The sequence below is a fragment of the Neofelis nebulosa genome, chromosome 15 (genome assembly GCF_028018385.1).
Source record: "Neofelis nebulosa isolate mNeoNeb1 chromosome 15, mNeoNeb1.pri, whole genome shotgun sequence".
Taxonomy (NCBI): Eukaryota; Metazoa; Chordata; class Mammalia; order Carnivora; family Felidae; genus Neofelis; species Neofelis nebulosa.
In genome coordinates this window covers 26,879,014-26,903,642 of record NC_080796.1, presented here as the reverse complement: position 1 = coordinate 26,903,642, position 24,629 = coordinate 26,879,014, and the positions used below count along the sequence as shown (strand labels likewise).

The following is a 24,629-nucleotide window of genomic DNA, read 5'->3' as shown; positions in this document are numbered from 1 at the left end:
AACATGGTTGAACTTAGAGGGTATTATGCTAAGTAAAATAAACCAGACAAAGACAAATATAGCATGATTTCATTTAAATGTGGAATCTAAAAAACAAATGAACAAACAAAACAGAAACAGATTTATAGGAAAAAAACTGTTGGTTATCAGATGAGAGGGCTTGGGGGAGTGGGCAAAATAGGTGAAGGGGATTAAGAGGTACAAACTTCCAGTTCTAAAATAAGTAAGTCAAGGGGACGTGATGTACAGCATAACAATATAGTAAAAAATATTATGATAATTCTGTATGGTAACTAGACTTATTGAGTTCACAATGCATAAAAATAATGGATCACTGATATATACCTGAAACAGGACATTGTTTGTTAATTATTCTTCAATAAAAAAATGGTGCCAGATACTCAAATGAAAAATATGAATAATCCGTAATTCCTACATACAGAAAAAAGTTTTTCCACATAAATACTCACATACAAAAATCAAAGCTATAAAATTTTCTTAAATGAGATACTCTTTTTTTTTTTTTTAAGATGATTTCTTTCTCTTGAGAGAGTATGCGTATGTGTTGGGGAGGTGCAAAGAGACAGGGGGAGAGAAAATCCCAAGCAGGCTCTGAGCTGTCAGTGCAGAGCCCAATGAAGGGCTTGGCCTCACAAGCTGGGAGATCATGACCTGAGCCAAAATCAAAAGTCGGATGCTTAACCAACTGAGCCACTCAGACACCCCTTAAATAAGATACTCTTAAACGATATAATAAAAATTAAAGATCACTAAGTTTGCCTACTAAAGTTAAGTACATCTATATGAAAAGATAACATGAAAAGAGTAATAAGAGAAGTCACAAATATAAAGATGGATATAAAAACATATATTGGAGAAGCAGTATCTAAAATTAAATAAAAAACTCTTAGAAAAATCAATGAAAGATCAACACCATAAGAGACAACTGTTCAAAGATCTTGAAGAGCCATTTCAGGAGAGAAAACCTAAATGGCCAACACTGAAAAAATGTTCATTCTCATCATGTTCAATGAAAGCTATTGTTCTGTCATTTCTTTAAAGGTAATTTATCTTTTCTCTCTATACTTCTAGGGCTTAACCCCTCACATGAGCACAAAGAGAATCCCACAAGACAGCTTTCTAGCAGCCGCGTGTACAGCAACAAAAATGTGGTAACTACCCAAGCCAGAGTATACTGAAGAACTGGTGGTAAATGCAAGCAGCAGAACACTCTACAACAGAGGCACACCCAAAGCCGTTGGGCAACAGTGCTGAGTAAAAACACCAAGTTATAGGGGCGCCTGGGTGGCGCAGTCGGTTAAGCGTCCGACTTCAGCTCAGGTCACGATCTCGCGGTCTGTGGGTTCGAGCCCCGCATCAGGCTCTGGGCTGATGGCTCGGAGCCTGGAGCCTGTTTCCGATTCTGTGTCTCCCTCTCTCTCTGCCCCTCCCCCGTTCATGCTCTGTCTCTCTCTGTCCCAAAAATAAATAAAAAACGTTGGAAAAAAAAAATTAAAAAAAAAACACCAAGTTATAAGAGTATAAAAGTAGTTATGGAATAATTTAAACAAAATTCAAAAATATAAACAACAATCTATTACTCAGGAACACACACATGTACAAAACTAGAGAAGAAAAGCTAACGTAAAGTTCAGGGCAATGGTTCCTTTGGTAGCAGGAGGGCAGGGGACTGCGTATGCAGAGGCCTATCAGAGTTCGGTGGGCAGTGGGGACATGGGCGTCCACTTTATCATTCTTTTGATACTTAAAATATATTTTACAATTTTTTTGTGTGTCTATAGGATGATTAGTTTTATATGTCAAACTTGATTAGACTGCAGTACCCAGTTATTTAACCAGACAATAACCTCGGTTTCACTGTGGAGCAGTTGTGCAGATACAGTTAACATCCATAGTCAGTCGGCCTTTTGGCTAAGATCAAGTGTAAATAAAAGAGACTACATTTGATAATGTGGTAGGCTGCATCTAATCAGCTGAAATGCCGTAACAGTATAAAAACTGAAGGTTTCCCAGAGAAGAAATTCTGCTTCAAGACTGCAGCTTCAATTCCTGCCTGAGGTTTCTAAGCTGTCCACCTGCCCTACAATCAATTTCACACTTGCCAGCCCCTTCCCCCAACCATCGGAGCCAATTGCTTAATCTTCTTTATACATTTTACGTGCATGTATATTTATTCTGTCTCTCCAGAGAACCCTAACGGATACAGTCTACCAAACAAGTAAAAGACCTGCAAGTTTTGTAACAGACGGAATACAGAAGGCAGAGTCAGAATAGAGGGATTTAAAAGACAGTGTGAGCCAAAAAAAAAAAAATTATGAATTTACAGCTTGGAATGAAAGAAACTACTGTCAAAAATAACTTAAAAGTCTAAGAGTCTGAACTGGAATTAAATGATCACTCGATGAGGAAGGTAACAACGAGCTTGATAGGCAGAATTTGGTGGTTTTGAGTGGAACATGCAAAGCCCATAAAAAAACTAACAAAAATACCAGAAAAGAAAAAAACAAATTCAGAATGTATGGAGAAAAGACATGAATCTCTGCTAGCTAAAACCCAATATTTATCAAACATATCACAGAGAATGTCTTCAGAAATTTTATGACACTGCCACAGAAGATCACATTTTGAAAGCTAGCTCTGCCACCTAGTGCCACAGAACGTTAGAATACAACTGCTTCCAGGTGCGCAAGGAAACTACGGAGGTGTTCCGACCCATAGCAGTTACAATTTTAAAACAATTACAATAACTTAAAATTGTAAACATGGCATTCTCATTTTAGTCCACCTTCATTCCGACATGAGGTAAGTTATGAATTTATTCTAAGAATGGTGAAGATGTGGCTACAATTATACCACCTTTTAGTGAACTTACCATAAATTTAGAGTTGTCAGTTTTAAGGAAATATTAGTATCCTCTTGTGGAATGCCCCGTTCACCCTCCTCTCTGAATTCTGACCATCCTTGAAATCCATGTTCCTTTTCTCTTGCTGCATTCATTATCTATGCCCCACAATAACTACTCAATTAACATATTTGGTTAACATCCTCTTTATGCTATTCCTTGAAAAATAAAGTCTTATTCTCCACAGGGTTGGCAGTGATAGATTTCAAAAACAAATAACCAATATACATTTTTCTACTTAATCCTATAAGGCTTTCTCAATTACCTGCAGGAGAGTCCAGTATTTTGTAAATACTATACTTCACCATAATCTGATCTCTGCCTACTTATCCAGTCAAATTAGTAATATATTCCAGCTACTCTAAGACAGGGAGGGGAGAGCTAAATGGAGGAAGACAGGAAGAATAAAGAAAAGGCAAAGAAAACAGGCATCCAATCGAAAGAGTCAACATATTAATCAACAGGCCTTATTTTCCAGGGTCAATAAATAGTAAATAAAGTATCAAAGGCAAATAGTCACTCACAATGCTGAATGGCTGGACTCAAAAACAAAAATACAAGTCTTTCTTACCTTAGCAGTTTTAATATAGTGGCTCAAAACTTCTGCTCTAATTTTTAATGTCTGAGCATGAAGAATTTCTCTAACAACCCAAAAGCTTACCTGCAAATAAAAATTAAAAGGAGTTGAATGGCAAGATTCTTCACTCACAAGGATCAAATTAATGACAAGAGCTACTTGGTGAATGACCTATAGCTGGTTAAAAAACAATACTTTCTTTTCTCTTTCCAGCTCCCCGCCAGGATATAACCAGTCTTCAAATGTTGCATACATTTCATATATACATGATATGTATGTGCATAGAGATATACATGTGTATATGTGTATGCTTATACACACACACACACACACACACAAACATGACTACGAGTTTTGATTTGTAAAAGCAAAATAAATTTTGAAGGAGTTAATAAAACTGGTTTTATTGCATTATTACAACAAGAACACTATACAAATACATGTAATTTTATTCTGAAACATCATGGCAGAATTAGATAAGCTCTAAGATCAGACATTATAAACTATGCTACTTAGGGCAAGTTTTTCTGTGGCTGTGTAATCCCACCCACATTGCCATTTATTTACATTATGAAATAATATCATAAAGAAAAGTCGTTCTAAAATTAAACTAAGATTATATTTTTAAAATCATGTAATGCTTTCTAATTCAATAAACCACCTTTACAATTTCTTTTAAAAATCATTTATCAGAAGGCAGGCTAAATCTAAATTACTAAAATGCTCTATGTACTCTGATGAAAATAGTTTGCTTCTCGTAAATATAACATTTTTAATTCATTTACTATGAAAATAAAATCAAGGTACTCTCAGTTGGCTTGAACTTACACAAATCTAAATACAAGGTGTATTAGCAAGAAATGATAGTGCAAAACATAGTGCCACTGCCTCACATTTCTTATCCCTGTTTTAGTGAGAAACATTTCAGATTTTACTTGCAACTTTCATCTATAAACTGCCAAAATGTACATATTTTGTATATATTTTACAAATGTATATGTAAATATAAAATGTATATATTTTATAAAGCCATATTCATATTTGTTACTATATCTGGGCTACTAATGACAATAATTATCCCCCATTCTGATAAAGTACACTTCTAAAATATATCAAAAGTTATACTTTATTTTGTCAACAACCTTGGCAAATATCACCTGTGAATTTAAACTAAACTGCATGATTACTGACTTTATTAAATTTAATGCTAGGCAAATTTTTTTTTCATTTTTTTTTTTTAACATTTATTTATTTTTGAGACAGAGAGAGACAAAGCATGAGCAGGGGAGGGTCAGAGACAGAGGGAGACACAGAATCCGCAACAGGCTCCAGGCTCTGAGGTGTCAGCCCAGAGCCCGATGTGGGGCTCGAACTCACGGACCACGAGATCATGACCTGAGCCAAAGTCGGACGCCCAACTGACTGAGCCACCCTGGTGCCCCAATGCTAGGCAAATTTTAAGACAAAATGCCATCATGATTTTAAAACATGGCCAAAAGGTCTCTGTCATTCTGTCTTTGAAAGTTGGGGTCTATGTCACCTGTCATGTCATCTGGACAGGCTTGTGACTGCTTTAATGAACAGAAGACTAACAAAATTGATGCTAACTTCCAGAAGATGGTCATAAAAGAAAGCCTCTGCCTTGACTGCCAGAACATTCTCTCTGAGGTTCCTGAGCTACTGTGTAAGAAGTCCAACTTCTGTTCATGCTGGACAGGCTAAGTGCAGGTGCTCCCCATTTGACAATCCCAGATAAAGCCAACCATACCCCAGAATACTGATCCAGAATGACCCACACAAAGATACAGTTCAATAAAATTACTGGGAAAAAATCTTCTGGCCATTGAGACAAAAAGATAAAGTGATTTTTAAGGAAAAGAAAATGTAATTATCACCGGACTTATCAACAGTAACACTTGTCAGAAAAAAAAAAAAAATGGAGTAATATATCAAAAATCATCAAGGAAGGAAAATTGTACACAGAGGACAGGCACATTTGCCAGCATGCAAGAATTCAGGAATTACTATTCTCACGAGCCCTTCCTGAGTACTGTAATGGATAACAAGCTCTAGGCAATCAACATGCCTTGATAATCAGGATTCTGTGAGTAGAAGAAAGAACATGTGGACGCAATACAGAAGAGTTGGAAAAAAAACTCTACAGTCGGTCCTGAATTTGAATTACAAGTATCTATACGAACTCACGAGATATTTTATCTTTAAATAGTTGTTTGTCTATGTGTGTGCGGACGACATATAGAAATCTTAGCTACCTCTGCTGAAAAAGGCATAGAAAATAGCAATGAGCATTTCTAGCATTCAAGTCCATTTCCCCCTGTAAGAAACCAGGACTTATTAAAGAACGTTGATTCCAGATACAGGGAGGGGATGGGAGCAGGTAATGGACAAAATGAACCTGAAATATCTTTGCATACCAGATGGCAAGGAAACTATTAAAGACTGTTAGAATCATGACAAAGGACATGAAAGTGGCTCAGCTGGTTAAGCATAAGACTCTTGATTTCAGTTTAGGTCATGATCTCATGGTTTTGTGAGTTGGAGCCCTGCGTCTGGCTCTGTGCTGACTGTGGAGCCTGCTTGGGATTCTCCCTCTCTTTCTGCCCCTCCCCCTGCTCTCACTCTCTCTGTCTCTCTCAAAATAAACAAACTTAACAATATACTTTTTTAAAAAGGTAATAACTGCAATGGGTTGAAACACATCATATATGATGTTTTAATTTGTAAGTTCACAATGGTACTTAAAAAAACTACTTGGTCACTGTTAGAGGAAGTCAGAACACCAATTCATTATCTTCAAAACAACTAGATAATGGGAAAGAATTGAACATTTATCCTTCCTTGCTTATAGGAAATGGATCTCTGGGTAAGCAAATACCGGATGAGGGAAAATGTCTCTTTATAAAAGCATTCCAACTAATAAATGAAAAAGAATGAAATGTGAATTAACCTTAACATTTTTTTAATGTTTATTTATTTTTGAGGGGGGTGGGCAGGGAGAGAGGGAGACAGAGAATCCAAAGCAGGCCCCAGGCTCTGAGCTGTCAGCAAGGAGCCCAATGCAAGGCACAAACTGTGAAATATGACCTGAGCCTAAGTCGGACGCTTAACCAACTGAGCCATACAGGCGTCCCAGCCTTTTAACAACTTCAGTTAATTAATGGATCTAGACACAGCTGCTAAAATCCTGAAAAAGACAACCAGATATTATGTGTCTCCTGATGAAAAAGAAGAAAAACAACAAACACAACACATATTCTTGCCAAAGGCACTGAACCCAACTGAATCCTTGGAACCAGCACTAACACCCAGAAAACATAATATATTACACTGTATTAGATGCAATCTAGATTGTGGGAGACTCAAAATTAGGTCAAAATGCCTAGGTGCCTCCACAGGTAAATGATAAGGAAAAGAAAAGGAGAAAATGCCAATTAAAAAGTCTTAAAATTTAACAAATTTTAAAAATTGGCAAGGGTAAATAGTTGTGTCTGGGGACACATTTAGGTGATAAAACTATAAAAAGACACACAAGAAAGTGAGTATGATAAAAGGACAGTGATTATTCCTGGAGGAAGAAAGCGTGTGACTGGGCTGAGGTACATGTAGGAGTTTCTAAAGTTCAAGTTTTATTTTTGGTCTGGGTGATGTTACAAGGATATTTGACAATAGTTTATTGAACCATGTATTTGTTTTGTGGGTTTTTTGTATCCACATTTTAATTTACAGTAAGTTATGAGTAAGAAAATAAATGAGTAAGAAATACAAGAATAATAAAAATGACCAGGGAGATTTTAAAAATGACAGAACTTGTGGGGTGCCTGGGTGGCTCAGTCAGTTAAGCGGCCGACTTCGGCTCAGGTCATGATCTCGTGGTCTGTGAGTTCAAGCCCCACGTTGGGCTCTGTGCTGACAGCTCAGAGCCTGGAGCCTGCTTCAGATTCTGTGTCCCCCTCTCTCTGACCCTCCCCCATTCATGCTCTGTCTCAAAAATAAATGAACGTTAAAAAAAAAAAAAAATTAAAAAAAAAAAAGAAAAAAGAAAATGACAGAACTTGTGAAAATGAAAAAACAAAAGAAAAGTGAAATTAAAATTAGTAAGAGCTAGAATGAAAAGGTCCGTGGAGATAATGATCTTTGTTCTTCCTGTTCACTAATATATTCCAAACACTGAGAACAGTGCCCAGGACACAGTGAAGCTTAATAAACATTTACTGAATAAAAATGAAACCCGAATCATTTCATATCAATTAGGTTGCAAAGTCTGATGATACCAACTGTTGACAAAGATGAGAGTAACGAAAGTTCTTGTACTCTGCTGGTGGGAATGCAAAATCAGTACAATCATTAAAAAAAAAAAAAGACACCATCTTTTATAGTTAAACATGCATACATTCTCTCTGACAAAAATTTTATATCTAAACACACATTTTTCTAACCAATTACAGTGGGTTTTTTTTTTACCCACTTTAATGTATCAATTTAGTAAGTCTAAGTAGCAATGTTACTCCTTTATTAAGCAGAAAAGATCAAAGAACATATCATCTAATACAAATAAATATTATTTCAGAATACTTCTGTTTCAGCTGTGTGTCTACACTGAATCACAGTGTAAAATATTTTATCTTATCGTGGGTCACCATCAAAAAAGTTTGAAAGCCACTGCCTAGAGAAACTAGTATACATAAGTACCAAGACTCAGAATATTCCTAGCATCATTCTTCATAATAGCAAAAAATTAGGAAACATATCTCATGGTCATCCTCAAAAGAATGATAAATTCATTTTGATATATTCATACAATGAAATGCTAGAAAACAGTGAAAAATCAATGAATTAGAGCCAAATACATCACCATGGCATCAGAGAAACACAAAGTGAAAAAAAGCCAACCGTAAAAAAATATATATACAGTCTGATGATACATTTTATGAGGATGAAAAACAAGATTATACAACATGCTGTTTCAGGATACAAACATTTCCGATGAATCTATAAAAGAATTACAAGAAGAGTTTAAAAAACTTTTTTTTTTTTTTTAAATTTTTTTTTTTTCAACATTTTTTATTTATTTTTGGGACAGAGAGAGACAGAGCATGAACGGGGGAGGGTCAAAGAGAGAGGGAGACACAGAATCGGAAACAGGCTCCAGGCTCCGAGCCATCGGCCCAGAGCCTGACGCGGGGCTCGAACTCACGGACCGCGAGATCGTGACCTGGCTGAAGTCGGACGCTTAACCGACTGCGCCACCCAGGCGCCCCAGAGTTTAAAAAACTTTTAAAAACCTGCCCAAAAAACCAAAACCCAAATTTTCAGATAATGGTTATCCTTGAGAGAGGGTACAGGGAAGAATATGTAAAATGTTTAAAGAGTTTGGGTAATATTCTAGCTCCTAGCTTAGGTGGTCAATTCAAAATCATTTATTAGAATGCTTTTTAATACACATTCATCACATGAACTTGCCATTTCTGTAGGCTAACAATGGTTGAACATCAGCAGTTTCACATGACTCAAACAAATATTTAACACATTCTTTGAAATGTACCAAATATTTCATAAAAAAGTAAATCCTAGAAAACATTTATTCATAGGATATTTTTAACTGTAGTTGCTTTATTCAGTTTTATAATCATATAGAAGTGTTATAAAAACCTTATATTTGCAGCCAAAAATATGTTAAGCTTCAAGATAGTTTTCTCAACTGTTTACATGGAACACTTCAAATGTATACTGAACTAAACAGAAGATAATAATGAAGTCCCTGATGTATATCAACCAGTTTCAACAATTATCAAGTCATGGCCAAACTTTTTCACCTCTACCCCTCCCTTCCCCTCAAATGCCCCAGGAATACTGTGAAGAAAATCATAGATAATATATAACTACATCTATAAATTTTACTTTCAGAAAGTAGAGTCTTTTTTAACAAACATAACCCATTATCATGATCATTCTTAAAAGCATTAACTTCTAATTATCAGTCGTATTTCCAATTATCTAAAGATAATGTCCAAAACAAATTTAAACAACCCTTCACCAATAAAAAAGAAAACAAAAACAAGAACCTCCACTGGCCAGAAGGCAAGCCCCCAAGTTGTCAGAGGAATATCCAATATAGAATGATGATTAAAATTATGACATAGTTCAATCATAGGAGATCATAGAGATACTAAAAATGTTTTCAACATATAATGATATAGGAACATTTAATGGTATGCCATGACAATAAGGCTATAAATTACATGCACAACATGATTTCTATTAAATTAAGAAAAAATAAAGAATGAAGAAAAGGATATATGCTGAAATGTTAACAACAGTCATGTCCACGTATTTGTTTTCCCCTCAGCTTTTTATACATTTCTACGTTTTTTCAATTTCCCTGCAATACATAGTATTATTTTGATAATCAATAGAAAGCATAATTAAAAAATTTTTTTTAATGTTTTTATTTATTTTTGAAGGGGAGAGAGAGAGAGTGAGACAGAGCATGAGCGGGGGAGGAGCAGAGAGAGAGGAAGACACAGAATTCAAAGCAGGCTCCAGGCTCTAAGCTGTCAGCATAGAGCCCGATGTGGGGCTTGAACTCATGAACTGTGAGCCGAAGTCGGACGCTTAACTGACTGAGCCACCCAGGCGCCCCAGAAAGCATAATTTTTAATGGGATGGGAGAGAGTTCCATTTCTGGTAATGTGGAGTAGCTGGTATCTTTGGGAATGCTCATCTGATTATAATTCCAAATTATAAAAACAACTATTTAAAACCACAAGAGAGGGACGAAAAGAAGGCAGAAACTGGAGAACTGATCCTTGAAAGAAGATGCGTTGGATGAGATTTGCGCTTGGTTCACTAAAGATGCTTTCTAGTTACCACAATGTGGGCAACTAAAATTCAAGCAGAAGGCCATAGTCTTAATGGTTTCAAAAGTCAGAAGCCAGGTGGCCAGAAAGTGAGGGGATAAATTCTAGAAAGGAAAGAAAGATAAGAAGGAGATTCCCCCAAATCTATATAAAAATGTCCATCTAACTCTCTGGCTGACCTTGGAACTGTGCATGTGCAAGGGAAACTCTAAGAAGCCTAATTGAAAACAAAACCTAAAGGAAATTATCTGTTCTCCAGGGAGAGACAGAATTTGAAGTTTGAGTCCAGCAAAGTTAACTGCTTGCTAAAATAAAAATCAACACTCTTCAAAAGAGGAAAACAAAACCATTATTACACTATATGTTAACTAACTTGGATTTAAATAAAAATTTAAAAATGCAAAAAAAAAAAAAAAGGAAAAAGAAAAAATACTGAAGAAAAGTCATAAATAAGTTAGTCAGAGATAAATACCATATGTGGAATTCAAGAAACAAAGTAAAGGAGCCAAGGGAAAAATGAGAGACAGAGGCAAACCAAGAAACAGATTCTTAACTATAGAGAACTGGTGGTTACTGGAGAGGAGGTGGAGGGAATGGGTTAAACAGGGGACGTGGATTCAGAAGGGCACTTGTGATGAGCACCAGGTGATGTATGGAAGGGTTGAATCACTGAATTGTACATCTGAAACTAATATTATGCTGTATGTTAACTAACTGGAATGTAAATAAAAGCTTAAAAAAAAAAGAGGACAACGGAATCCAGAATCACTATTATGTATCATCCATAATGATAACTATAAAACTTTAAAAATTATCATACATGCAAAGAAACAGAAAAATGTGACAGTTAAGAGGTAAAGCACTAAAAGGACAAAAACAGACCCCAAGATAACTCTTTTGTTATAATTAGTGACAACTAGATGCAACATGGGATCCCAAAGTATCTTGTAACAATAACAAAAAGGATATTAGTGAGAAAACTGGGGACATCTGAATAATGTCCTTAGCTTAGTTAATAGTACTGTACCAATGTTGATTTCCTGGCTCTGATAACTATACTTCTGTAAGATGTTAGCACTGGGGGAAGGTAACATCTTATATGGAATATAAGAATATGGAAACTCTCTGAACTATCTTTGTACCCTTTCTAAGTCTGAACTGAAAAGCAGAGATTCAGACTGAATTACAAAAATGAAAGGTATGTTAACTAACTAGAATTTAAATAAAAATTTGAAAAACAAACAAACCCCCACCAAAACAAAATAAACCTTAGATTCCTTAACATTAAATTGTCGTTGTGCATGTGATTGTTGTGAAGTTCAACTGGGGATATTTTTGAGAAAATATAGAGAAGAAAATGGAGTAAAAATGAGTTCTTAAAACAATTATAATGTAGTTCTGTTGCTAAGATACTAATGATGTATTTGATCAAATAATTTGATTCTTTTAATATATATTTAAGGAAAATTTTAAAAAAGGAAAAACTACCACTTATCAAATTCAAATGGATGTCAAATGGAATACTACACAGCAATAAAAAGGAATTATTAATGCATGCAACAAGAATAAATCTCAAAGACTTTATGCTTTGAGAGAGTGAAAGAGACTAGTTTCAAAAGGCTACGTACTATATGACTCTATTTATATAAAAGTCTGGGGGCGCCTGGCTGGCTTAGTCGGTTAAGGGTCCGACTTCGGCACGGGTCATGATCTCACAGTTCGTGAGTTCAAGCCCCGTGTTGGACTCTGCTGACAGCTCGGACCCTGGAGCCTGCTTCAGAATCTGTGTCTCCCTCTCTCTCTCTCCCTCTCTCTCTCTCTTCCTCCCCCACTTGCACTCTGTCTCTCTCTCTCTCAAAAATAAAGATTAAAAAAAATTTTTTTTAATGTCTGGAGAAGGCAAATACAGTGATGGAAAAGAGCTCATTGGTCACCAAGGGTTAGAGATAGAGAGTGGGTGTGACTACAAGGGTACAGCACAAAAGAAATTTTTAGGGTGATAAAAGTGAATTTTGATTATACTTATATAAATCTACATATATGTTAAAATTCCTAAAATAAAAAAAATAAAAAATAAAAAAAGGAAGACCCAACGATATGCTGTCTACAAAAAACTCATTTTAAAAATAGTATTGCACACAGGTTCCCTCTGAAAGATTCTAACTTCTTTCAAAATTTGCTATTTCATTTCAAATGTCCTATGATCCCACTAGGAGAAATTAATAGAGTAATGGAGCTATTAAGTGAGATTATAGGATCTATTATGATCTGGAATAAGGATAAAAGCTTTTGGTACAATGTGACATATCTGACTCTGACAACTTTTCAGCTTAAGAATAATATTATTGCTTAAAATGTAAAGTCAAATTTGTGAATATTATAATAATGTTTTTGTATGGCAAAGAAAAAAAATTTTACTGTGGTAAAAAAATTCTGACCAACTCAGAAAAATTTTGAAAACAACTTCTATATAACTTGAATATGAAATTCAGTGTAAGACATGCTTGCCCTGTGTCCCTAATAATGATTTAATCTAATTTTTAAAGACTTTGATCTACTTCCATTTTGGGGAATACAGTGAACCAAATACCCTGAGAAACCATTTGCTACAAACTCCTAGAAATGTTGGGTTGAAGACAAGAAACTTTTTAAAAAAAATGTGTGGCTAACTTGAAAGGAAGGATTTCTTCCCCTAGAGGCCAAAACAAAGAGGGAAATAAAGGCAAAGCAGTAGTTACAAGAAAGGGCACTATAGCTGCCCATGGAGGATTTTCTCTCAGTGACATAGGGGCTCGGGATTTAATACTCCTTCAAATACAAGGACCCCATCTCTACTCTACCACCCCTATGTCTATCTAAGGGATCTTCAAAGGGCTAAAATGTCGACTAAAACAATTCCCTTCTTGGCAGAGAAAGGCAGAGTAGATGGAGAAAAATAAGTCTTTTTAAAAAATGTTTATTTATTTATTTTGAGAAAGAAAGAGAGAGGGTGCACACAAGTGGGGGAGGAGCAGAGAGAGAGAGAGAGAGAGGGAGCGACAGAATCCCAAGCAGGCTCCACACAGTCAGCGCAGAGCTCAACACGGGGCTCGATCTCCTGAACTGTGAGATTGTGACCTGAGCCGAAATCAAGAGTCAGATGCTTAACCGATGAGCTACCCACGTGCCCTGAAAAATAAGTCTTTTATAAGAATTTGTAAACATCCCTTAGTTGGATTTGGAGTTGAAATTTCCACTACAGCAATGTACGGATGTTCCCAACCAAAACATATAAAAAACTGTCCTAAGTCAGTATAGCCCTTGGTACCAGCAAAAGCAAACAAAAAGCATTTCAGAAGAGATATACCCTCACTCTAGGTGGCAGCAGAATTCCCACAAAGTACAGATATAAGCTTAAATGATGAGTGCTCAATCCAAAATTAGAAAATGCATAAAAATACAAACCATTCTGAATAAGGATTAGCAGAAATAACAGAGAATTAGTACTCCAAGGACTCTGGATAATAACAGAAATTATAAAATAAAATGATGAAAATTATCTAAGAAATATAAAAAAAATCACACTAGTGTAAAAGTGTACACAGACTTGAAATAGAAATGACCCATCTGAAGAGAATTAGTGAATTGAAATACAGAACTGAGGAAATAATGCAGAATGGAACACAAAGAAACAGATATAAAATACAAAAGGTTAAGATAACAGGTTAAAAAAGAATGTCAAGTACCAACAAATTTCCAACAGAAATTACAGAAGAAAAAAAACAGAGATCAGGCAGGGGGACAGTATTTGAAGAGATATTGGCTGAAAATATGCCAGCATTCATGTGAAAAGCTAAACTACTTCTTAATGAAAAATTATATATTGAGGAACTGAATTTCAGAAAGTAAGTATCAAAATTTTATAGGCAACTCACATGATTAAATCTTCTTGTGAAGGCAACGGCATTTGGTGCAGAACTGTATTTTTCTTTTTTATTCCATCCACAACTTGAAAGCTCCTGAAAAAATAGGTTAAAAATAAGTTCATGAAATAGCCCAGTTTTCTTATTATATTAGGGGTTTCACAACATTAAAGACAGTTGTGTCCCCTCCTAGAACCATTTTATTCAAGAGGAACATATCTAATACTGTAACCATTCAGTTAAATCATAAAAACAAATTTTACCCGTAGAATATAAGAGGGCAAAATTCCCTATTAGAACATAGGTAACTAGACCTACACTCCACAGGGAGATTGGTGGATTCTCCTTCTGAAGATATTGGAGTGTCAACAGGAAGGACCTATAGATAATGAGAGCTAGGCTTCCTACAACGTACAGTGAACCCTACTAGTTGTCAAGCCCCATTCCCAGTCAGTTACTCAGAGCTTCCAATCAGCTTTCCAGTACCTTCTTCTTTGAGCTGACAGCTAACTACCCCATATATGTCATGAAACCTCTAATAAAAGGGCTCTTGATACCCCACAGGGTCTGTCAATAGAATTCAAAGGGCTCAATAAACTTAAAAACTTAAATTTCTATTTTATACTAACTTCTGATATGACATTCCTTTTTATCTTAAATGTAGAATACAGATTACAGAAGAATTGGCAATGCATGTGACGTTACCATTGATAAAAATCACAGATATTTTCATTTTCATATCACATTACAGTTAGTGCAGATAGCTCAAAACTATCATTGATACGCATCACTAGTTTGATATTATGAGCTCATCATCTCTGGATCTTACTTAATGTTAACATAAAAGCACATATATATTGCTATGTGACAGTTTTACAAAATACTTTGGGAAGTGTATTTTAATAGAATTGATTTCCCTTGATTTTAAAGAAGGGTTCAGATTCATAGGCTTCATTCAGGGGCCAAGGGAGTCCAAGGTTCAAAACAGGTTAAAGATCCTGCTATAATACCAATAACCACCACCAAAAAGAGATAGAATCTATAGGGGGGAAAAAAAAAAAAGACTCTGAGGAAGCTGAGTTAGCGAAGGGAACCAAAAAAACTGAGAGAAGAGAAAGACAAAACCATATATTTACTACTCTCAGATAAGAATAGGTATTGCTCCCATTAGGCAAAAACAGAAGGATACATTCTATTCAGAGAACAAAACACAGCCTTTGGAAATGAAAAACACACTAAGGGAGATTTTAAAAATCACTGTAAGAGTTGTGAGATAAAGGTGATAGAATCTTTTAAAAAATAAGCTCAAAACAGGATCCAAATACTCTGTTAGAGAGTCCGTAAAAGTCAATGTCTGAATAATAACAGGAGTTTTATAATTTTTTTAATGTTTATTTATTTTTGAGAGAGAGACAGAGTGTGAGCGGGGGAGGGGCAGAGAGAGAGGGGGAGACACAAAATGTGAAACAGGCTCCAGGCTCTGAGCTGTCAGCACAGAGCCCGACACAGGGCTCGGACTCGGGAACGGTGAGATCACGACCTGAGCTGAAGTCAGACCTTAACCAACTGAGCCACCCAGGTGTCCCAATAACAGGAATTTTAAGAGAGAACAGAGAAAATAGAGAAAAATATCTTACCCTCCCAAAAAAATTTTTTTTAGTTTTATTTTAGAGAGAGAGAGTGTCTGTGTGCATGGGCATGCAAGCAGGGGAGAGAGGGAGACAGAATCTTAAGCAGGCTCCCTGCTCCACATGGAGCCCAACATGGTGCTCCATCATGCGATCCTGGGATCATGATCTGAGCTGAAATCAAGAGTTAGATGCTTAACTGACTGAACCACCCAGGTGTCCCCCCCGGCCCCGCTAAATTTTTTAATGCCCCTCCCCTAAGAAGTTTAAGAACAAGATCTGTCTAGTGTTCTTTACAGTGGATTAAATTTTTAAAACCCTCAAAACAAGGCCTAGCCTCAAAAAAACTGTAGCACACTGGAGACTAAGAGATTAAATCTGTAAGATTCAAAAACAAAACAAAATAAAACTAGATCACACGCAGATCAAAGTATCAGATACCTCAACAGCAACACTGAAAGATAAAGACAACTGAAAACAAAGTCTTCAAAATCCTAGAATTCTGTCCAACAAAAAAATGAATTAAGTATGAAAGTATACTACAGACATTTTCAGACATGCAAGTGTCAGAGAATTTGTTTTCTAGGGACCTATTCTCAGCTAGGAAAATATGTGGTTCCTCAAAACAAACGAGCAAATTAAGAAAAAAAAAAAAAAGACATGGGATCCAAGAAACTGAGCAACCAATACAGAAAGAAAATATTGCAAAACCCAGATTATCAATAAAGGGAGATCCTGGGACATAGCTGTGAGCAGAGCTTACGAACAACAGTCCAGATAGTAACTAAGCAAGAGGTAAGAGATTCCAAGAGAGATACCTCTCAAAAATGAAACAATGTAAGTGTTTGAACACACTGAGAAGACACATTCACTATATTCACTTCTGGCAGAAGAATTAGTGACAAGTATAGAGAAAGCTTAAGTAAGTTGTTAGCTCAAGGAACACAAAATTTAAGTAATCATGGCTCCACTGTAAAGAATAGTTGAGCCATGATTACTTATTCATGACAAAACTGTGACATAACTATATGCAAAAAAGAGGAGGAACAGAACTGTATAAAGGTCAAGGGAAACAATATAAAAGTGTGAAATCATTTTCTATAGTACAGAGTCAATATATCGTCTCTAAAATTTTAAAAATCAGGGGCGGCTGGGTGGCTCAGTCAGTTAAGCGTCCGACTCTTGCTTTCAGCTCAGGTCATGGCCTCGCGGCTTTGTGGTTTCAAGCCCTGCATCAGGCTCTGCACTGGCAGCTCAGAGCCTGCTTGGGATTCTCTCTCTTCTCTCACTCTGCCTCACTCTGCCCCACTCTGCCCCACTCGTGCTATCTCTCTCAAAATAAATAAACTTTAAAAATTTTTTAAAACCATACACAATAGACATTTAGACATATTATTTGAAAACTGGACATAAATTCCTGCAAGAAGGAATAGTTAAGGCACTGGATGAGCATGGGGCTCAAGGATGGAGGCCGGTGGAAATACGGGACTTCTTAAATGTGATGTATGCCTGTCTTCCATAAAATTTTAAAACAGAAACAGAAAGAAATGGACTGAGAAGGGGACTGAGGAAAAACAGTTACGGTGATACTACAAAATCTAACTAAAACACAAAAATTAAGGTGATGTTTGTTTCCTTATATTGGAAAAAGTGGTAGATTCAAGATATCTTGGAGGCAGGCAGGATTTGGTCAAAAATTGGATCCACACAATGTAAGCCAAGAATGAGGTGTCCAGAGGTACCAAGACTCCTAAGTTTTCGGCTTGAGTAATGGAGATGAAGAATACTAAAGGAAGAAACGGCAATCATTGTTTTAACACAGCGGACAAGCAGTAAATGCTCTGAAGATATCAATTACTTTTTTAAAATCTAAAGCTAGATCACAACCTTCAGATTTGAAATTACTAAAGGAAAATATGGAACAGAAACAACTCTACAGTAAAAAGACAACTGCTTGTTAGCCTAGATACAGGCTCATTTCACATTACCTCCTTGTACAGACAGAAAATATTTAGTGACAGATACTACACGAACATGAAAATGACATGACAGCTATATTAAAAACATCAAACTTCTAAAAATATTAATATAACCATATTAATGTAACTACATAAAGATAGCATATTTTAGGACAAAATTCCTCGGATTAGATCTACAAATACTGAGCTCATTTTAAACCAATTAATATAACTTCCAAATACATATTAATGCTATTAATATACAGTGTCTGTGTCAAATTGATGTCAACATAGCCATTCGATAGAGTTCAAACTCAGTTATGCAGCTTTACACAAAACGTAAATGTCATTTTCCTGTTATAAGTAAGGCTGTACCATAAATAATGAATATCCTTGCACCTTCTCTGACATTTCTGATCATTTCCTAAAAATATAGTCCTAGAAGTAAAATCACTAGGTCAAAGAGTCTGAACCCTTTCAAGGCTTTGATCCCTGTCAAGCTGCCCTCCTGAAATACCGAGTCATTTATACCACCACTACTGAGTCACTTTCCCAACAGTCTCACCAAATCTGGGTATATTTATCCTCTTTTTGTGTATCACTACTTTAATTTCCCCAACTGTAAGGAAGAAGTGCCTTTGTTAAAAGAAGTGAAAAGGGGGGCGCGTGGGTGGCTCAGTCAGTTAAGTGTCTGAGTCTTGATTTCGGCTCAGGTCATGATCTCAAAGTCTGTAAGATCAAATCCCATGGTGGGCTCTGTGCTGACAGTGTGGAGCTTGGGATTCTCTCTCTCCCTCTCTCTCTCAAAATAAGTAAATAAACATTTTTTTAAAAAAATTGAATGAACAAGATTTGTTTTAAAAAGGAGAGAAAAGGGAGGGTGGAGGCTGTGAATCACTTATAAACCCACCACTGAGAGAAAACCTATGAAAACACCTTCCCAATCTTGTTTATGTGCAAAAGGGGGCCTAGTTTTTTGTTTGTTTAAAGTAGCCAGTACTTTTATTGTCCTCTTCTGTGTGATTTAATCTTCTGGTTTTATGCTTAAAACCTTCTCATCCAGAGAACAGGTGTCTTAACAGCAGCAGTGAAAGAATTAACACTAACAGAGATTACCATGTGCTAGGCACTATTATAAGTGCTTTATACATACTCACTTGAACCTATCTTCACCATTATAAATTATTATGATAAACAAGGAACCCAGTAAAAGTGTCAGTGAATTATGGCTTTATTTTTTTACACGAAAACCTTTTGATGCTTTTCTGACTCTTCAAATAAAAAATAAGACGTTTTGAAAAATTCATCCAATTCTTAGAACATTTCAACATCATTAACTTAATGGAAAAATGCTTTGTCCCTTAACAGAACCCTTGGAAGCCAACAGAAAGGAGGTGGGGATGAATCAATCTATAGTCACATCACTTGGGAGTACATAGATTAAAATTCCACTGGAGCCCTCTGTTCTAAAGGAATTTGTACTTAAAAACTGTGAAGAGGGGCGCCTCAGTCAGTTAAGCGTCTGACCTTGGCTCAGGTCATGATCTCGCCACTCTGAGTTTGAGCCCTGCATGGGGCTCTGTGCTGACAGCCCGGAGCCTGGAGCCTGCTTCAGATTCTTTGTCTTCCTCTCTCTCTGCCCCTCCCCTGCTCGCGCTCTGTGTCTCAAAATGAATAAACGTTAAAAAAAAAAAATTTTTTTTTAATGTGAAGAAACAAGCAGGTTTTTTAAACCTCTTAAGATAGTAGCTACCATTTCCCCTTTGAGACAATTCTATATTACTAGCACATTTAATATAATAAACTGTAACTGACAGAGAACAGATTAGTGGTTCAAGGAATTAAGGACGGTGGGAAGTAGGTAGGAGTGGGGCTGGCTGACTATAAAGGGGTAGTACAAGGGAGAGAGATCTCTGTGGTATTGTAATAGTTTTGTATCTTGACTGAGATGATGGTTAGACAAAACAACACATAAGATGTTATAAATAAATAAATAAATAAATAAATAAATAAATAAATGTTATAGCAGTCCATTCCCTGGTTTTGATACTGTACCATGCTTATATGAGATGTAGCTTCTAGGGAAAACTGGGTGAAAGATAAATGGGACCTCTCTGCAGTATTTTTGCAATTTCATATGAACCCCTAATTATCCCTGTACTATTTTTTGCCAAGTTCCAGTAAATCTGTTACTTCAAAATAAAAAGTTAAACAACAACAATAACAACAAAAATCCATTTAATGAATTATGGAGCTGAAATTGCACTGGGACTCCAAGAACTCACTAATTTCTTCTTAAACCTTGACATGCATTTGTATTAGCTAGCCTTAGAGGAATTTTGCCCTGCCCCAACTCTAACTCTCAACAGCCACTGAACTTCTCTGAGAAAAAAACTGCTCTTCCCTTTGCCTCGGACTCTGGATCTTCCTCCAAGACACACTAGGGAACAATCTAAGAAATAAATCCTCCCACCCATGGTATCTTGCATTTGACAGCTGAGCAGCCTAGTCAAGGGTTATCCTATACTAAAACATCTCCCATGAATACCAAAAAGAAAGCTTAGTGACTCAAAGGATTTTTTTAAAGGTCTGATTTAAGAATAGGACTGATTTGAGTTGCGTACACCATGTAAGTCAGCCTCTATTTCAGCAAAGGTTCAATGAAATAGAGCAGCCTTGATACCTCTTAAAATCCGTTCAAATGGATTTAACTTAGAATTTTAAAATCAGGCAGTAAAGAGCAATCTAACAGTAACTCACACACAAAGGCAGTTTTTAACTGGGCATTGAAAGTGTATTTGCAAGAATATTCATGGGTGCATTTTGAGCCCTGAAACTGTTGAGCCCGATTTTCCACTGAGTTTATTTCGGAAGCACATGGGAAGCAGACACCGCAACTGAGGACCACCTACCCTATGAAAGAATTACTGAATTTCACAGGAGCCACAGCTTCTCTTATGCCTCTTGTAGGTTTGTTCTGTAAAGTCAAATTCTTGATCTAAATTTCATCTTGTAGGTTCCAACACTCTTAAAAGGACTGCTCTAAGGGTGATGTTGTAGGGATACCTAAAGATAGAAGAAGAGAAAAGGCCAATATAGACCAGCATGTAGACAGAGAATGAGAGAAGAAAAGAAAAGGCGATGGAATGTACACAAGACTGCGGGGGTGGGGGGTCCTCACAGGAAGAAGACAGTTTGTTTTTTCACTCAAGTATAGTTGACACATGAGAGAAGATAATTATTGCTAAGGCACTCTTATGCTCAAAAATGCAAAGCTTTTTTAAAGGGATATAATATATCCGTTGGCATTCGTCCTATATGGCTATTTAGAAAGAAGTCTCAGCCACAGACGATGTGCTTGCTACAACTGTATTTTTAATCAACAGAATAAAGTTTTGTAACTATAAAACTGCAATATGATATGTTAGGTCAAAAGATCAATTCTCTTTCCTAACGTACTCACATTCTCTGTTCCCCCTCCACCTTCCTCCCCACACATTAGTTAATTAATTAATTAATTAACTAACGCTGCCCCTGTAACGACAGCCGAGATAAAGGCAGGTGCTACCTTCTGCTACCACCGATGCCGTGGCACACCTCCTCTCCCCGTCAGTCATGTTCCTCTTCACTCCCCTCGTTCTATTCTAAGCCTGACCTTGCTACGTAGTAAGCAAGTTCATGGTGATGAGGAGCAATCATAGAACTTACAAAACAGCCCACCTTGCTTCTAACAGAAAATTTCAAATCTTTCAGGTCTTCTTTGCTTTCTTCAAAGCTCTCACTATATTCATGAATGGCTTACATTTTAACTCTAATGCAAATGATAGTCTTCATTAAAACAAAGACAGAATTATGGTATTCCTGATGTTGGAACTTCGTATGTTGCCAAGATCATAGTCTCTGCATCACAAGAAAGCTAGCATACAGAAAGTTCTTTTACATACTGTCAAAAATATCTCAATTGTAAGTTTTTCAGAAATGTTTTAGTAAGACTCAGAATCACCTATTATGTACTTTCCCTCACTTAACTAGCATTCTTCCTCAGTCTCTAGGGTACCCCAGTTATACAGGAATACAGGAGGGCCTTATCTATCCTCTGTATTTAATGTCTGTTTATTGATACAATCTAATGGCTTACTGTACCGACTTACTGGAAATTATAATAAAGTGTCAAACTTTCTTCTTTGAAGGTAATACACGTCAGAGGACTTTCTGTGAGAGCCGGTCGCTTTGTGAACACTTAAGAACCTCGTAAAAGGCAAACATCATCCAATGTAATGACTACAGTACAGATTTCAAGCACAGTTCACCCTTTTAAGAGTTATTGAAAGTACCAGAGCACTGCAACTAGAAAGAAAATCTGATTGCAAACAAACTTTCTGTCCTAACTTATCCTGTGTTGAGTATAATACTCATTCTGAAGAGAAATCCCATTGATGTAATGAAACATGGAAATGCCTTCAGAAAAAATATAAGCTTTATAGAACATGAGAGAATTCATATTAGACAAAAACCAAACCCCCATGAATGTAATAAACATGGGAATCCTTCAGAACAGTCATTGCTTCCTCAACATTAAAGAACTCACACCGGAGGGAAGTCCTATAAACGGTAAGAGGGTTCTAAAAGAAAACAAACCTTCAAGATCAAGAGAGGATCACACCAGGGAAATCTATATGTATAAGAAATGTAAACAAAAACAAAAACAAAACCTTAACAAGAGCAGAGCTTCAACTAAATACCAGAAAATTCATACTAGAAATTAATAAATCCATAGAATCCTTAAACTGCCCTTACTAAGCATTAAATAATTCATACTAGGCAAAACACCTAAAAATGTTCCTAATTGGGGGTGGGGAAAAAAAACCCCCAAACTCCTTTTTCCATAAAGAAAACGCGATTTTATAAAAGTCACTTTCTTGGACTAGTAACAGACTCTTGCAGAAATGATTCCAAACACGGTAAACACTAGGAGATGACATGCCTGGAGGCTATACAGTATAAAGCTTGGGAATGGTCACTTACCAAACTCAAATACAGAACAGGTAATATTCTACGCACTAGGGATGTATCAGTGAACAAAGCAGACAAAAGTTTTCTGCCCTTGTGGAATTTGTTATAGTGAGGGTATAAAAGACTCCCAACCTGTAAGAGTTTGACTCATGATCGCCACTCAACCTGTATCACGTCCTTAAGTTTCCTGAAGTTTTAATCAAAATTATATTTATTACTGAGTGAGAACTACACATAACTGCAGCCCTTACTCTGAAGTCACCAATAAAAATAATCCTACTTCCGGGAATTTCTGGAAGACCTAGAAGGTATTATATAGATCCAATGGTCCAAAATCCTTTACTTCATAGATTCAGTAATTTTTTAAAAGGCCAAAGACATGAATTCGATTCTATTAATGGCACGATCTATAAATGGCAAAGCTGAAAAAAACTACAAGTCATCCGGCTCCCTTTTATGTTTTGCCATTGGAAATTATTTTTGGGGATCCAAAGGGCTTTGAAATAAATTTTAAAGTAAATGAAATTATGGAAGTAAAATCTGTGAGCACCCATTCGGAGCTGTGAATGTTAGACACAGACCAAAAAAGAAAAAAGTAAGTGGCAAAATGCATGGCACTTTATGCCCCAAACTGGTTTTAACTAATGAAAAGAGAGAATGAGTAGCTCCATGTAAGTAAGAGTTGTAAGGACACATGAACAGTAGTTGAATATAAACAATAGAGCTACTAACATTTCTCCTTCTTTGTAATCACTGTCATCACAGTTTCAGTAACCATATCATTGTGCGCCCTCCCCATCACTAAGAGATGGTTGCTTACTGAAAGGAGGAAAGTGTGAAAAGCCGGGTTTTGTGTGAGAGGAGGGATCACCATCCACAGACGCTTCCAAATTTGGCCACACTGCTTGGGCCAGTGGGCAAGTGAAGATTCTTAGCATTTCTGTAGCACCAGCTATCAGGGCAATGTGTTCAGATGGAGAGGGATCTGTCAGTATATAGATGACTGGCCGAGCTGAGACCGGTCGCAGGCCCAACAACTACGCACAGACACTAAGGAGTGCTCACATTTCTAGAGTCGATGGGGTACAGCCCTATAAAAACACTGTACTCTTTTAATAAATAATCTTTCAAAGTTGACAGAGATGAGGAAGGAGAGATAAGTTATTTAGGGGGTAAAACCAATTGAAGAAGAAGGAAAACAGGATGGAGAGAAAAGGGAAAAGAAGGACTCCCAGGTTTCTGAATGGCATTAAAAATGGATAGACAGTGCACATCACGCAGACAAGGAACCATTAAAAATAAAAGTGTAGCAAACATTTTTTCTATGTAGTTATGGTCTTACCATGAGTAGTTTTAAAATTACTGATGAACTTTCCTTTAACATTCTTTTCATCGGTAAGAATGTTTTCCATACTTCTGACCACAACACAAAAGAACTAAGAAACAAAATACCAAAATCTATTCCTTTTCCTTCTTTCAATCTGAGGTACCTTTGAGTATGATACAGGGTTGGAGAAAAACCAGGCTTAGCATTTCGTTTGATTCAGACCTGCTCTTAAAGATGTGATTTTATTTAGCGAGTTTTCTACTGATGACTAAGAACAGTCCCTATATCATAACAATTTTTTCGACACCTCAAAGATAAGGTTCTACAGTGACATAAAGGGCTTACAACTTTTCCTTTTTCCCCCCAAGCAGTTTTAGGCATATACTGTATAACAGACATTGTAGATAAGCTACTTCATTCTGA

General features: G+C 36.4%; 1 protein-coding gene across 5 annotated transcripts in view; it reads right to left on the bottom strand.

Annotated features, from left to right (window-relative positions):
- The window catches only part of RALGPS2 (Ral GEF with PH domain and SH3 binding motif 2), a 171,203-nt gene that overhangs the window by 95,737 nt on the left and 50,837 nt on the right, over window positions 1–24,629 (bottom strand). For all 5 annotated transcript variants that reach the window (XM_058701137.1, XM_058701141.1, XM_058701142.1 and 2 more), the window contains 2 exons: window positions 14,293–14,376; window positions 3,495–3,584 (listed from right to left, as the gene is read on the bottom strand). In XM_058701137.1, coding sequence (XP_058557120.1) covers window positions 3,495–3,584; window positions 14,293–14,376 — 174 coding nt within the window. The remainder of the gene's footprint in view (window positions 1–3,494; window positions 3,585–14,292; window positions 14,377–24,629) is intronic.